This window comes from Gopherus evgoodei, chromosome 2, assembly GCF_007399415.2.
Source record: "Gopherus evgoodei ecotype Sinaloan lineage chromosome 2, rGopEvg1_v1.p, whole genome shotgun sequence".
Taxonomy (NCBI): domain Eukaryota; kingdom Metazoa; phylum Chordata; order Testudines; family Testudinidae; genus Gopherus; species Gopherus evgoodei.
In genome coordinates, this window is record NC_044323.1 from 119,283,341 (window position 1) to 119,297,629 (window position 14,289).

The 14,289-nt window shown below is 45.1% G+C and overlaps 1 protein-coding gene across 1 annotated transcript in view; it reads right to left on the reverse strand.

The window, feature by feature from the left end:
• TMEFF1 (transmembrane protein with EGF like and two follistatin like domains 1) overlaps positions 1–14,289 on the reverse strand; it is a 237,732-nt gene that overhangs the window by 72,263 nt on the left and 151,180 nt on the right. Inside the window, exon 4 of the mRNA XM_030551611.1 lies at positions 6,850–6,876. Within this exon, the coding sequence (XP_030407471.1) occupies positions 6,850–6,876 (27 nt within the window). The remainder of the gene's footprint in view (positions 1–6,849; positions 6,877–14,289) is intronic.

Genomic DNA, 14,289 nt, shown 5'->3' on the forward strand with positions numbered 1-14,289 from the left:
CACTAAGAGAGCACAGTGTAAAAACAGATTGACTAAACTCTCTTCTCAGCCATTCCTATGGAATCCCACTGAAATCACTCTTCCCAAGGCTACTTCAGTGAATGCACACAACCGTCACTCTAGGTAGAATTTGTATACTAAGTACCACTAGAAATAAAAGGTTTAGAAACAAAAAATATCTTATGTAAAAACAAAAACAACAATACATGCAAGCTAGCCGTCCAGCTTCTTCATAAGGATGGGCCAGTCTAAGAATTTTGTTTTCCTGCTCAATTTACTGGATCAAATTCTGCCAAGATTTACAACCTATATAGCCCCAATGATTTCATTTTGTTGTAAATCAGGTATACTTTGTCCCATTTTATGGGATGATCGATAGGGACATGAATTTAAAACTGACTCCTCTTTTGCTGAAGCGAAAACAACAGTAACAAATCATATTTATTGGAAGAAGACTATACAACAATTAAGATGATGTGTTTTGGCAGAGCAGGAAAATTGTTGAATAATATTGTTATGAGCAAGGTGACACATGGTTATGGATTGAGTAAAAACTTTGTTGAGATTGAGGATTATGAATGCACCCTTCAATTAACATAATTGTAAAGATAAATTAATCACAATCCCCCAGCTAAAACAAAAGCAATTGTGAACTAGCCTCCGAGTTTTGGATTGTGTGGGCAGAGCGAGGTTTGTTGATTATTGTTTTGGATGAGAGAAAAGTGTGAGAGAAAGGTGGGGGAGGAGATCACACAACCAGAGAGACAGCCTGAAGAAATCCAAGCAGCAGCCTGTAACAGTGTGACCTTGAGAGAAACTTATAGAAAGATTTTGGGTTGGGGTGCTGGCTGAAAAGAAGCTTGGGGCTACTCTTTTTGCCTATGATTCCTCCTACACTCAGAGAATCAGGACTTTATACATTCCCTATAATTAAACAAGACTGCATCAAAGAAAATACCCAGACTCCATCATCAATTTTGCCTCCAAAATGGAATATCCCCTACTGAAATATCCCCAGGACCCAAAACTTTAACTAACTGCTTGGCTCAAAAAGGGGTAACTATGCATAAAATTTTAAAAAAAGTACTTGTCTTTATATGCATTCTAAAGAGTTCCAAAATCATCAGATGTGGTATCAAATAAGCAATATTTTCAGGGATGAGCCTCAGTAACTAATGTTTCTTTTAGTAGGGAGGTATATTAATGAGATTTTCAAAACTGCTTTACCTTCTGAAATAACATCCAATACTGTTATCAATTGGCTTTGGACTCTAATAGCCACAAGTGATCTACAGCTGAATTTCATAAATTCAATAAGGCTAATAAAAATAATGCATTGTAAGTTCAGACTTCTGTCATGAGCAAAATGGGCAATTTTTTTGTGACTGCTGATGTGTTGTGAGAGCACAAGAGACCGAAAATTGCTTATCCAAAATGTCAGAGGGCAACCTAGATAAGTGTGGCACAGCTGAAAAAATAGGTGGATGATATGGCTGTCATTTCACTGTCAAGAATACAAAATGCTACAACTCCTCCTGCTTCATTCTAACATCATAGTGACAGTAAACATGATTTAGCAGAGTAGTTACATGATCTTTGCTTTTTTTTGTGATACATGACAATTTAGGGAAACATTGTCTGAGCTAATCCACTGTGGAACAAGTCTTTTTCCTGTTGCAAATCTGCTCTTTTGGCACAAACATCATTATATTTCAGATGATGCTATTCTCAAGTAGGAAGATATTCTGTAACGACTCAACACAGACTAACTAAGGAACTGGCAACTGAAACAAAACCACTCAAACAAAGTAGAGGGAGGGATAGCTCAGTGGTTTGAGCATTTAGCCTGCTTAAACCCAGGGTTGTGAGTTCAATCCTTAAGGAGGCCACTTAGGGATCTAGGGCAATATCAGTACTTGGTCCTGCTAGTGAAGGCAAAGGGCTGGACTCAATAACCTTTCAGGGCCCCTTCTCATTCTAGGAGATAGGATATCTCTATTAATTTAACACCACAAATTTAAATCATACCTAGTGCTAGCAATCTGTTGAACAATGAACTCTTTTAGCATTGGAAACCCTAACAGTCAGATTCATGGTGATTGTAAGGCAGAATTTAGACTTTTACCATTAATCTACTCAGGTGCAAAAATCTACTAATATTACCATGGACCTGGACAGCAACATTCACATTTTCTGAGCTGCATATGATCAGTTACACATATATCCTTAGTGCAGGGATCAGAAAGCTTTCAGAAGTGGTGTGCCGAATCTTCATTTATTCACTCTAATTTAAGGGTTTGCGTGCCAGTAATATATTTAAACGTTTTTAGAAGGTCTCGTTCTATAATTCTATAACATATAACTAAACTATTGTTGTATGTAAAGTAAATAAGGTTTTTAAAATGTTTAAGAAGCTTCATTTAAAATTAAATTAAAATGCAGAGCCCCTCCAGACAAATGGCCAGGACCCGGGCACTGTGAGGGCCACTGAAAATCAGCTTGTGTGCCGCCTTTGGCACATGTGCCATAGGTTGCCTACCCCTGCCTTAGTGTTTGCAGTTATCACAACAGCATACACTATCATACATGACAGATTAGATACATAACTGGCATTTACCACGATTAGCATCTGAAAATTGGAACCTGTAGTGAATTGAGGACTGCATTGAGTTTGCAAGCTATCACTTTGGAGGGAAGAAGTGGTGTGGCATCCCGCTTGCAGGCTAGGGGTATCCATAAGGAAACATAAGATTGGCAGTCATTTAGAAGTCACACAGCACAAAGTACAGGAGGGTGAGTTGTGCCTCTGTTTTGGGGAGCACCTAGATTTTTGTGCTATTTTGGGTTCTTGTGTGTTATTGTTCCGTTCTTCTGAATTCTAAGAAATAAAGTAGTTGTGATGGATCTGCTAAGTAGATGACTACAGCTCCTATCAGCCCCCTCCCCACTGTACTTCTCTTTCCTCTAGCCAGACAAAGGGAACACGGAAGGGTCCTGAACCGAAAGTAGATGGACTCTGTTAGGAAGGAGCTGCTGCATGGCTAGTGACCAGGGTTGTCAACTTTCTAGTAGCACAAAACCAAACACCCTAGCCTTGCACCCTGCTCACTACATTCCCCCTACCTCAGCGACTTGCTCTCCCCCACCCTCACTCACTTTAGAAATCAGGGATTCAGAGTCCCAGGAGGGGGTTCTGGGCTGGGGCAGAGGGTTGGGGTGTGGGCTCTGGGCTGGGTGTGCGGGATCTGAGGTGGGGCCAGAGATGAGGGGTTTGGGGTACAGGAGGAGGCTCCAAGCTGGGAGGTGGGGCCAAGGGATTCAGAGTGGGGGCGGGGCTGCAGGTTGAGGCAAGGGGTTGGGGTGTAGAAGGGTGTGAGAGCTCTGGGCTGGGGCTGCAGGCTCTGGGCTGGGGTTGGAGTTGGGGGGTTTGGAGTGCAGGAGGGGGCTTCAGGTTGGGAGGTGGGGCAGAGGGATTCGGCATGCGGGAGGGGGTGCAAGTTGAGACAGAGGGTTGGGGTGTGGGGAGGTATAGGCTCTGGGTGAGGGTGCAGGCTATGGGGTAGGGCCAAGGATGAGGGGTTTCAGGTACAGGAGGGGGTTCCAGGTTGGGGGGGGGGTTCAGGGCTGGGGCAGAGGGTTCGGGCTCAGGCTTACCTCAGGCAGCTTCTGGGCAACAGTGCAGCAGGGCTAAGGCAGGCTCCTTGCCTTTCCTGGCACCATGCTGCGCCCTGGAAGGGCCAGCCGGTCCAGCTGCAGGGTGGGAGGTGGGGCAGGAGACTGCATGTTGCTCCCATCCACAGGCACTGGCCCCACACCCAGCTCCCATTGGCTGCGGTTCTTGGCCAATGGGAGTGCAGAGCCTATGCTTGGGGTGGGGGCAGTGCATGGAGTCCTGTGCCCCCACCCCTCCTAGGAACCGGGCCTGTTGGCTGCTTCAGGGGTGCAGTGCGGTGCCAGGATAGGTGGGGACCAACCTGCCTTAGCCCTGCAGCACCTCTGACCAGACTTTTAATGGCTAGGTCAGTGGTGCTAACTGGAGTCGCCAGGGTCCCTTTTCGACTGGGCGTTCTGGTCAAAAAACGGTCACCTGGCAACGCTGGAGGAGCTGCAGAAAGGCCAGATGCAGAGAGGAATCCCAGGAATTGTATGCAGAGCTGAGTGTAGAACAGACTGTGACTGCTGGACATTACAGCAGGGTGCAGGGCTATATGGAGTGTATGGGGGAGCAGCAGTTGCTGGGCAGGGAGCTAGTGCAGAGGGGCCCCATGAGAGAGACACTACTAAGTGACCCTGGCTGGAAACCTGCAAGCTCCTATTTGCTTGAATAGAGACTGGAGAGGGCATCCCATGTGCTAGACCCGAAGAGCCCCGACTCTCAGTTGGACGGCCCCAGGGCCCAACTATTTATTGATATTGCTTACTTTGAACTTTAACTGCTTAAGCCTCTGTACCTATGGTATTTGCAACCTTTCCCTTTCCTGCCAGCCCTAGTAAAATACTCTTTCACTTCATTATGTGTCAGAGTGGTTACGGGGACCCACCAGGGTTAGTATCTACAAGGACTAGCTGTTGAAGCACCTACAGTGCTTGCCTCCAAATCACAATACACCTGGCATCTTGGGGGCTTGGTGGTGTACTGGCATCTTGGTGGTGTACTCCGGCCCTGAGCAACCCCAATCATTACATAGTGTTACGCTGCAACCTTCCAGCAAGAGTATTTTAAGTTTTTTATCCAATTTCTCTGAATGTATGCTGTGAACATACCAGAATCCTTAACTGGAACCACATAAAATTCTCTTCAAGCGTTGTATCTGTCTTGCATAAAGCCACCCAACGCTGGGTAAGCTAAGATCACCAACCACAATGGTTGAAAACTTGGGGACAGACTAGTAGCTTGCTGCCCTCTCTGGTGTGACTGGGGTGGCTACCAGGATTGCTCCCTCCTCTGGTATTAGAATATCCCCGTTTTTTTCCTCTCCTCCCCAACCTAAGCTCCCCGTTCGGCTTTCCTTTTGTCACTTTCAATTTATTCTCCTTGCCCCCACAAAGTGGGTTCTCCTCCCTTTCTTTTCCACCAGGGATTCTCTGATCCTCTTCTATGCTACTTTTCCCCTGTCACTGCTGGGAATGCTCCACAAACTTTAATAAAGTTACCCTCATAACACCCTCATAACACCCTTAATATCTTGAGGTGTGTGGAGAAATAAAATGTACACCAAGATTAAAAAAAAAAACCCAAAAAACTAAGGAGCCTTTTTATGGTCATTGCATGATGTCACTACAGGACAGAATTAAGGCTGTTTGGGTGTTGGAACTGCAGACAATATTAACATTCAGATTTAAGTTTATCTTTAACTCTGAATTGCCTGGGTTTGTAAAATTTGTTCTCAGGATTATTACAACATCCATGTAATGCTTTACCTTACATTACTGATATGTACTCAACCTCAGATTTAGTTTAATATCAATTTTTTTGATAATTTTCTTAAATTCTTGTCCAGAACATTTTCCAGTGACTCAAGAAAGGACGGATTCCATCACTTTGTCAGACACTGAGAAATAACATGACACGTTGAAGACCAGCCTAATCTTTTTCTGTAGTTTCTTTTCCTACAAGGCAACTGCCTGCTAAGCAGCTACAACGAGAGCTAGCATGAAACCAGACTATATCATTCTGTCATCATATGGTATCCTCCAGCCAAATGCTTTTAAAAATTAAACTTAATTTTAAGAAGATTTGTTTTGTATGTCTGTGAAATGAGAGTGAATTCCTATCAACATATAAGCTCTTCTAAAACTGGAAGCCAAGTTAAAATCAGGAGATATGGGGTGAATTAACATCACCTGTATCCTCTATATTGGAGATGCAAGAGGGTGCTGAGGCAACTAGCCAACAAAGCAGAGTAGAAAAGGGAACTGGTGCAATGGAGTGATGATTGTCACCTGTTGGTGAAGAGGATAATATTGCCCCAGTTCCCTCTCAGTATATAGAAAAGAAAAGCTTTAGCTCCTGACTCCTTGTGAGTTAAATTTAGGGTTTAGTCACACAGCAAAGTAAATAATCATTTTTCACAATAGCAACTTTTAATGTAATTAAAGATATTTTGAAATATTAAACAACATAGGGGTTCTGGATGCTTTAGGGCAGTGGTTCTCAAAGCCGGTCCGCCGCTTGTTCAAGGAAAGCACCTGGTGGGCCGGGCCGGTTTGTTTGCCGGTTTGCACATCCCTCGGCCCCTGCTGCTTCCTGCAACCCCCATTGGCCTGGACCGGCAAACCACAACCAGTGGGAGCTGCGATCGGCCAAATCTGCGGACGCGGCAGGTAAACAAACCGGCCTGGACCACCAGGGGCTTTCCCTGAATAAGCGGCGGTCTGGCTTTGAGAACCACTGCTTTAGGGGATTTTTCTCCCAAGAGCAGTGGTTTAAATCTGCTTTAGGTCAACTGTAATTAAGATCTTGCCTATGCTAGAGAAGCACCATTGTAACTCTATAACTTGCCTATAACAAACTTTGCAGACTCATCTAGCTCCAAATGAAACATGTACTTCCCCCAGGCAGGGCAGAATTGTTCAAAGCAGGCAATGGAATGATCCAAAAATGTGATTGGGTGCAAACAGATATTATGCAACAGTTTGTGCAAGTCATCGTGGGATAGGTACAAATCGCCGCAGAACAGCCTTGATGTATTACTAACACCACAATGGGTTTTTCATGTTGAAATAATTTAAAAATTATCTGTTTTTCATAATTTACATGAAAGTGTTCTTTTACCGAAAACTGACTTAAGTACACACACAGAAATGTACTACAACAGAAAACAAGTGCAATTGTGACTGTGTACTTACCCCCTTCTCCTGATCCAGAACCATTATCTGATAAGGAAACAAAAAGGGGAAAAAAATCACAACATCGTCCCAGGAATAGCTCTTTATTCAAGAACCTGTCATTGCAAAAACATTATACAAGTATTACACATCAGGAGCCAAGTATAATAACAATGTCTCCCATCATATCAGGCATCACTATCAGAATTTGTCCAGTCTTATCATACACTCTTTTCCCTATCTGTCAAGGTAAATTTGCTCTAAGAGCAGCAGTGTTTTTGTATGTGTTGCTGCAAAACATTGCTTGTAGTCCATAGCTGCAGCACCAACAGAAGTTGGTTCAATAAAATACATCATTTCACCTAGCTTGTTTCTCTTATTGCTTTTAAGTCCTTTTTAAATTATAAAAGATTCCAAGTTGTTAAACAAAAACAGACTAATAATTTACAACTTAACAGCGGCTACATTTTTACTTTAAACCAAACCCTAGGCTAGGGATTGTGCATAAATTGCATGATTGTAGAAGTGGCTTCAGGAGTCATTGTGACTCATTATGTCTTTATTGCAGAGTTCGCTCGATTTACCTATTCTAGCCTGGTGTTAACTAGCCTCCAACTGAAGTGGCCACACTGTGAAACAATACTGGAGCTCACCAGTGATTTGATCAGTAACACAAAGTGATTGGATGAGCAGCTGATGAGTTGTGCTAACTCAAACTGTGGCCTGTAGCTGCATCCCACTTCATTACTGGCTCCTGCATCAGCAGCACTCAAGCTTCAGCGCATACCCTCAACAGACCAGATTGAATTTAAAGTACCACTTAACTCAAGATACAGATTTCTGTGTGTGGACAGGAGTTGGATTATGGCCAACATTCAAGTTATACCGTGAGTTGATACTGCCATGAAGACACACTGCCTTCAGACATGCACTTCTGAGCCACCAATCCTTCTCTACTATTTCCTTACTCCTTGTGGTGAAGGGAAGGGGAAGAGGAGAGAAATTTACAGCTGGCCTGTACCCACAGTAAATTGACCAACTGGCTCAGCCACTCCAGAAGGTGAGGCGGGGAGTAGAGCCAGAACTCCACTCATTTCCCACCTCCCCCTGCATACTTGCTCAGGGGATAGAGTAGGCCGGAGAGTTAGCCCTGTTTAATTCTACACACCCAGACCCAAAGGGGTTCTTACTTCCTGGCAGGAACTCATAGTTCAAGCCAGAAAACTCATAGACTCAGAGACTTTAAGGTCAGAAGGGACCATTATGATCATCTAGTCTGACCTCCTGCACAACGCAGGTCACAGAATCTCACCCACTCCTGTAACAAACCCCTAACCTATGTCTGAGCTACTGAAGTCCTCAAATCATGGTTTAAAGACTTCAGGGTGCAGAGAATCCTCCAGCAAGTGACCCGTGCCCCACATTGAAGAGGAAGGTGAAAAAAACTCAGGGCCTCTGCCATTCTGCCCTGAAGGAAAATTCCTTTTTGATCCCAAAAATGGTGATCAGCTAAACCCCGAGCATGTGGGCAAGTCTCCCAGCTTGTTAAATTCTTGTTCTAATTTGCTATATTTCTAAGAATTATTTCTTCCAGTGCAAGAATTACAGGGTGAAATTGTATGGCACTAGGTCACTTCCACACATTAAAAATAACCTCTTACCACAGGAGCTGTTGCCAAGAATGGAGATTTTCCTCCTATTCAACCTACATTTTCCCTTCTTAATTCCATACCATTACGCCAAGTCTCATGCTGGAGTCTCATTGTTTAAATAAACTAATAGGATAACATAAGGAAAATGTCTGTCTGGTATTTTCTTGACATCAATAATGACCCAATTTCCTGAAAGGCAGACAGCCCTTGTGTAATGTTTAACTGTTGCATCATTGAACAGACAATGCAACATATGGCGCAGCATTGCTTAATTAACAAATTTGAAGGTGGCATCATCTGCATACATGAGCTAAACCCATAGGCGTCCTTGGGATTGTGAAATTGTGTTATGAACTGATTCTGTACCTGTGACATAAAAGCTGCTAAAAACAAATGTTTAAGTCTGAAGAAATCTGAATTATTCCAGTAGCAATTCTTCCAGTGTTACAGTAGCTACTTTTCATAATCTATACAATTATTTCAAACCCGCATTCCCCAATGCCTGCCCCAGGCAGAGAAAGCCCCAAAGGCAGTAGCATTCTAGAAGTTTGCTGCACGTGAACAGGATGTTGAAACTCCCTGGAAAATATTCAAACATCCTCTGTATCTCTGGGGCTTCATTTAAACAATGATGTAGGTGCACTTCGAGGCAGGGGAGGTGTGGGGACATAATGGTTCCATAACCTTGTGAGTACACCAGACAAAACCTCTGGGACACCCTTACATGGAGGCTGGAATGTGCTGTTGAGAAGGACGCTCCATCCTAGAGGCTGACGTAGAAACTCCGCTAGCATGCTGTGCACATGGGGAGGAAGACTCCATTCTTTGGGATTTCACTCCAGCTACATGCAGAGAAGTTTTGATCCTCAGCTGGTGTACATCCTTTGAAATCAATTTACATCAGCAGAGGATCTGCCTCAGAGTGTTTTCATTGGCAAGTTCCCATTTTTGGAATTTGGTCTGACAAATTCCAAATTTGCTTATTTTCAGGCTACACTGCAAGGCTCATTTATTTATGAAGGTCATTCCAGGGGGGATGAGCTGAGTAAGATGGGGTTTTCTTTTTGGACTTGTGAGGGCTGTGGATTGGGAGGTTTTAAGGTAACTGTTTCATATGTGTATTATGAATTTGATTAGTGTACCTACAGAGGTGCAATAGGAATATTATAAATTAAACAATACCTCCCAGAAAATGCCAAGGAGCTCTCCATGCTCTAGGGCTGGTCTCAGTGTGGTTGGTTCTTGAAGACTGTGCTAAAAGCTACTGATTAGATTCTGCATCTCAGTCTAGGGGGATGAAAATTCCTCTTCCGTCTGTTGTGACTAAATTTGTGTGATTATGTGCCTGAAGCTCAGAGATAAAACAGATTGTCTCTTACCCTCAAGAGTTTTGGGAGGATGATATGGTAGATCAGTTTATCCCTTTCATAGAATATTAGGGTTGGAAGAGACCTCAGGAGGTCATCTAGTCCAATCCCCTGCTCAAAGCAGAACCAACCCCAACTAAATCATCCCAGCCAAGACTTCATCAAGCCAGGCCTTAAAAACTTCTATGAATGGAGATTTCACCACCTCCTTAGGTAACCCATTCCAGTGTTTTACCACTCTCCTAGTGAAATAGTGTTTCCTAATATCCAACCTAGACCTACCCCACTGCAACTTGAGACCACTGCTTCTTGTTCTGTCATCTTCCACCACTGAGAGCAGCTGAACTCCATCCTCTTTGGAACCCCCCTTCAGGTAGTTGAAGGCTGCTGTCAAATCCCCCCTCATTCTTCTCTTCTACAGACTAAATAACCCCAGTTCCCTCAGCCTCTCCTCGTAAGCCATGTGCCCCAGGCCCCTAATCATTGTTGCTCTCTGCTGGACTCTCCCCAATTTGTCCACTCCCTTCTGGGGGGATGTGGGGGGCAAAACTGGACACAATACTCCAGGTATGGTCTCACCAGTGCTGAATAGAGGGAAAAATCACTTCCCTCTATCTGCTGGCATTGCTCCTAATAATACAGCCCAATATGCCTTTGGCCTTCCTGGCAATGAGTGCACACTGATAACTATATCCAGCTTCTCGTCCACTGTAATCCCCAGGTCCTTTTCTGCAGAACTGCTGCTTAGCCAGTCAGTCCCCAGCCTGTAGCAGTTCATGGGATTCTTCCTTCCTAAGTGCAGGACTCTGCACTTGTCCTTGTTGAACCTCATCAGATTTCTTTTGGCCCAATCCTCCTATTTGTCTAGGTCACTCTGGACCCTGCAGCGTATCTACCTCTCCCTACAGCTTACTGTCGTCTACGAACTTGCTGAGGGTGCAGCCTCATCCAGATCACTGATAAAGATGTTGAACAAAACCAGCCCCAGGACCGATCCCTGAGGCACTTCAACTGCTACCGGCTGTCAACTAGACATCAAACTGTTGATCAATACCTGTTGAGCCCAACAATCTAGCCAGCTTTCTATCCACCTTATAGTCCATTCTTCCATACTTTTTTAACTTGCTGTCAAGAATAATTTGAGAGACCATATCCAAAGCTTTGCTAAAGTCAAGATATATCACATCCACTGCTTTCCCAATATCCACAGAACCAGTTATCTCATCAAAGAAAGCAATCAGGATGGTAAGGCATGATCAGTTTGTCAACTCAGTTTTTAATGCTCATAAGTAGGGCCCTACCAAATTCAAGGCTGTGAAAATGTGTCAGGGACCATGAAATCTGGTCTTCCTTGTGAAATCTGGCTATTGTAGAGGGCATTGCGGTATTGCCACTTTTACTTCCTGCATTGCCTTCAGAGCTGGGCAGCCAAAGAGTGGAAGCTGCTGGCCGGGCATCCAGCGCTGAAGGCAGCGCTGCCACCAGCAGCCATGCACAAGTAAGGGTGGCAATACCGTGACCCTCATGACTCCCATTTGGGTCAGGACTGCCACAGTTACAATGCCATGACGCTTCAGATTTAAATATCTGAAATCTGTATTAGAGTACTTGTCCACACTCCGCAGGACAACCATGCTAAACCAAGCCTGCATGGAGGGATAGTGTTCTAGGTTCTGAGCCTGAGCCAAGTTTTCCTAAGCAAAGGAACAATCTTTACTGCAAACTCAACATACTGTAATTAGCTGGCAGATGGCACCTACATGCAAGTAGCCAAGTCCTGGAGGATCAATGGCCTAGAGGGCCAAGAAGCCAGACACTTTCATGACAGCTGTGAGGAACCTAGGATAGGGTTGCCAGGTGTCCAATTTTTGACAGGAACGCCTGGTCGAAAAGGGACCCTGGTGGCTGCTGACTGAGCCTTTAAAAGTCCAGTTGGCAGCACGGTGGGGCTAAGGCAGGCTCCCTGTCTGCCGTGGCTCTGTGTAGCTCCCAGAAGCAGTGGCATGTCCCCTTCCAGCAGCTCCTAGGCATGGGGCAGTCAGGGGGCTCAGCATGCTGCTATCCCAAGTACCGGTTCTGCAGCTTCCATTGGCTGGGAACCACAGCCAATGGAATCTGCAGGGGCAGTGCTGGTTGGGGAACATGCCACTGCTTCAGGGTGCTGCCTGAGGTAAGTGCCACACGGAGCCTACACCCTGACCCCCTTCTGAACCCATCAATCCCAGCCCGGAGTACCCTCCTGCACCCCAAACCCCTCATTCCCACTCCCATCCCAGAGTCTGCTCCCCCAGCCAGAGCCCTCACCCCGCCACACCCCAACCTCCAGCCCCAGCCCAGAGTCCCCTCCCAAAGTCCAAACTTTTCAGCCCCAGCCTGGAGCCCCCTCCTGCACCCCATATCCCTCATCCCTGGCCCCACACCAGAGCCCGCACCCCCAGCTGGAGCCCTCCCCCCACCCCCACACTCCAATTCACTGCCCCAGCCTAGTGAAAATGAGTGAGGTTGGGGGGAATAAGTGACAGAGGGAGGGGGATGGAGTGAGTGGGAGCAGCCCCATTTTGGATGTTGGTGGAAGAGGGGCTCTGTGGAGGAAGGATTGTGCTGCTCTGGGTGTGGGTGTGCTTGAGCCTGAGGGAAAGGCACGTGACAGACAGAGCTAGACTGGTTCTGTTGTGAGCACTTTGGCCTCAGGCTCGTGTGTGTCCTGAGTGCAGGTGAAGGCCGAGGGTTTGCGGAAACACAACCCCACTGGGATGGAAGCCCACATTGAGCAGCCACCAGAGGAGCCGCTAACTCACCAGGCTAGTGCATCTCAGTTCTATGTGCACCACTAGTGGGGTTAGCAGCCTCGCGCTGTGGGAAGGGGTGGGGACTGTGCCAGTTTTTCACCATTGTTGAATTCCCTTAAGTTTCCCAGCCCCCTGGGGCCCACTGGTCTGTCCCAGCCCTTGCCCAGCGGTCTGCCATGTGAATGATCTGAACAGCTCCATGTGTGTAACAGTTTTATGTCAGGAATTTCTGGACCCACACAAGCAAAGGTGGCAAATGCCCAAGTCACAGAGGAATAGGTGCAAGCTTAGTGCAACTACCAGCACCTGTGTCCATCAGAGAGGAATGTGGGGGAAGGGGCTGTTGGCACTTGATTAGCATCTGTGGGGCCCTGTTCTTTCCACATATCTTCAACCAAGTCAGGATTTATCAGCGTGGTCTCCACAGAACAGCTTGAATAAGAGGAACCACATAGACAGAAGAGGAACCTCTCAAATGATCAAAAAGAGTAGGGACAGTAAAAGTATGTCCCAGTTGTAGAGATCACTGGTTTCTCCCATAAACTGTTTAGGGGCAAAACTAAATTCTTTTCCACTAGTTTGTGCTTGCTACCTTCATGTGCTGGCCAGTACTCAGACTATCCTATGTAGCCTGCCATAAAATGGTCAGCATCATCCAGGTTTTATGTTCAATGGCAGTTAAGTTTCTGGAAATGTTTTTGATAGATCCCCTGAATAAGGCCAAAGGTGAAAAATCAAGACTGGATGCTTTCTACAAGTCACCCATAATTCCCAGTGGCTGCTTATATTTCACCTGGGCTTTTCCAGACAACATGGAACTAACTGAATAGCCCAGTGTATATTGGGCCATGCATGCCTTCTGCAGCTCACTCCAGGCCCGGAGAAATGTCTCCAGGTTGAATTTGGGTCCAGGTATGGAGAGTTTGACATCAAACATCAGGCTCCTCTATCCCTGAGCTCCTGTTTACTCACCAGCAACTAGAATTGCCCATCTGTCACAGCACTCAACAAGGGCCTTTAACTTTTTCTTTAGCTGTGTCACAACTCTGCAATTTCACCTTTTACCCTTTGGAAGCATCACAGTTCCATGTAATACCAAGAGTGTCAGAGCATCTGAACATGCATCTGAAGAAGTGAGGTTTTTTGACCCACGAAAGCTTATGCCCAAATAAATCTGTTAGTCTTTAAGGTGCCACCGGACTCCTTGTTCTTGTGGATACAGACTAAGACGGCTACCCCCTAATACTTCAGTGTCAGAGCAGTCATCAGCATAGGGACTGGTATTTTAAGAAGAAAAAGAAAATTACACAATCCAATTCATTCTGCCACACAAATGAAGGCTTGCAGCAGCCACAGTGCAAACTACAGCTGGGCGATACTTTTTAGGACAAAACTTTTTTTTTTTCCCCCTGAAAAAATGCAGTTTCAGATTGATGGAAACATTTTGTGAATTTGTGTCTAATTCACCCCCCCCCAATTTCCAAAAATAGTCTAAATGTTTTGTTTTGATGTTTTCAACATGAAAAGTGTCCTCTTTTTGATCCAGAACAACTTTTGATTTTGAATTTTACTTCCATTTCATTAATTTTTGTAAAAAATAAAAAAACCTTGAACAGAAAATTAAATGTTTTATTTTGGGCCACACAAAATGAG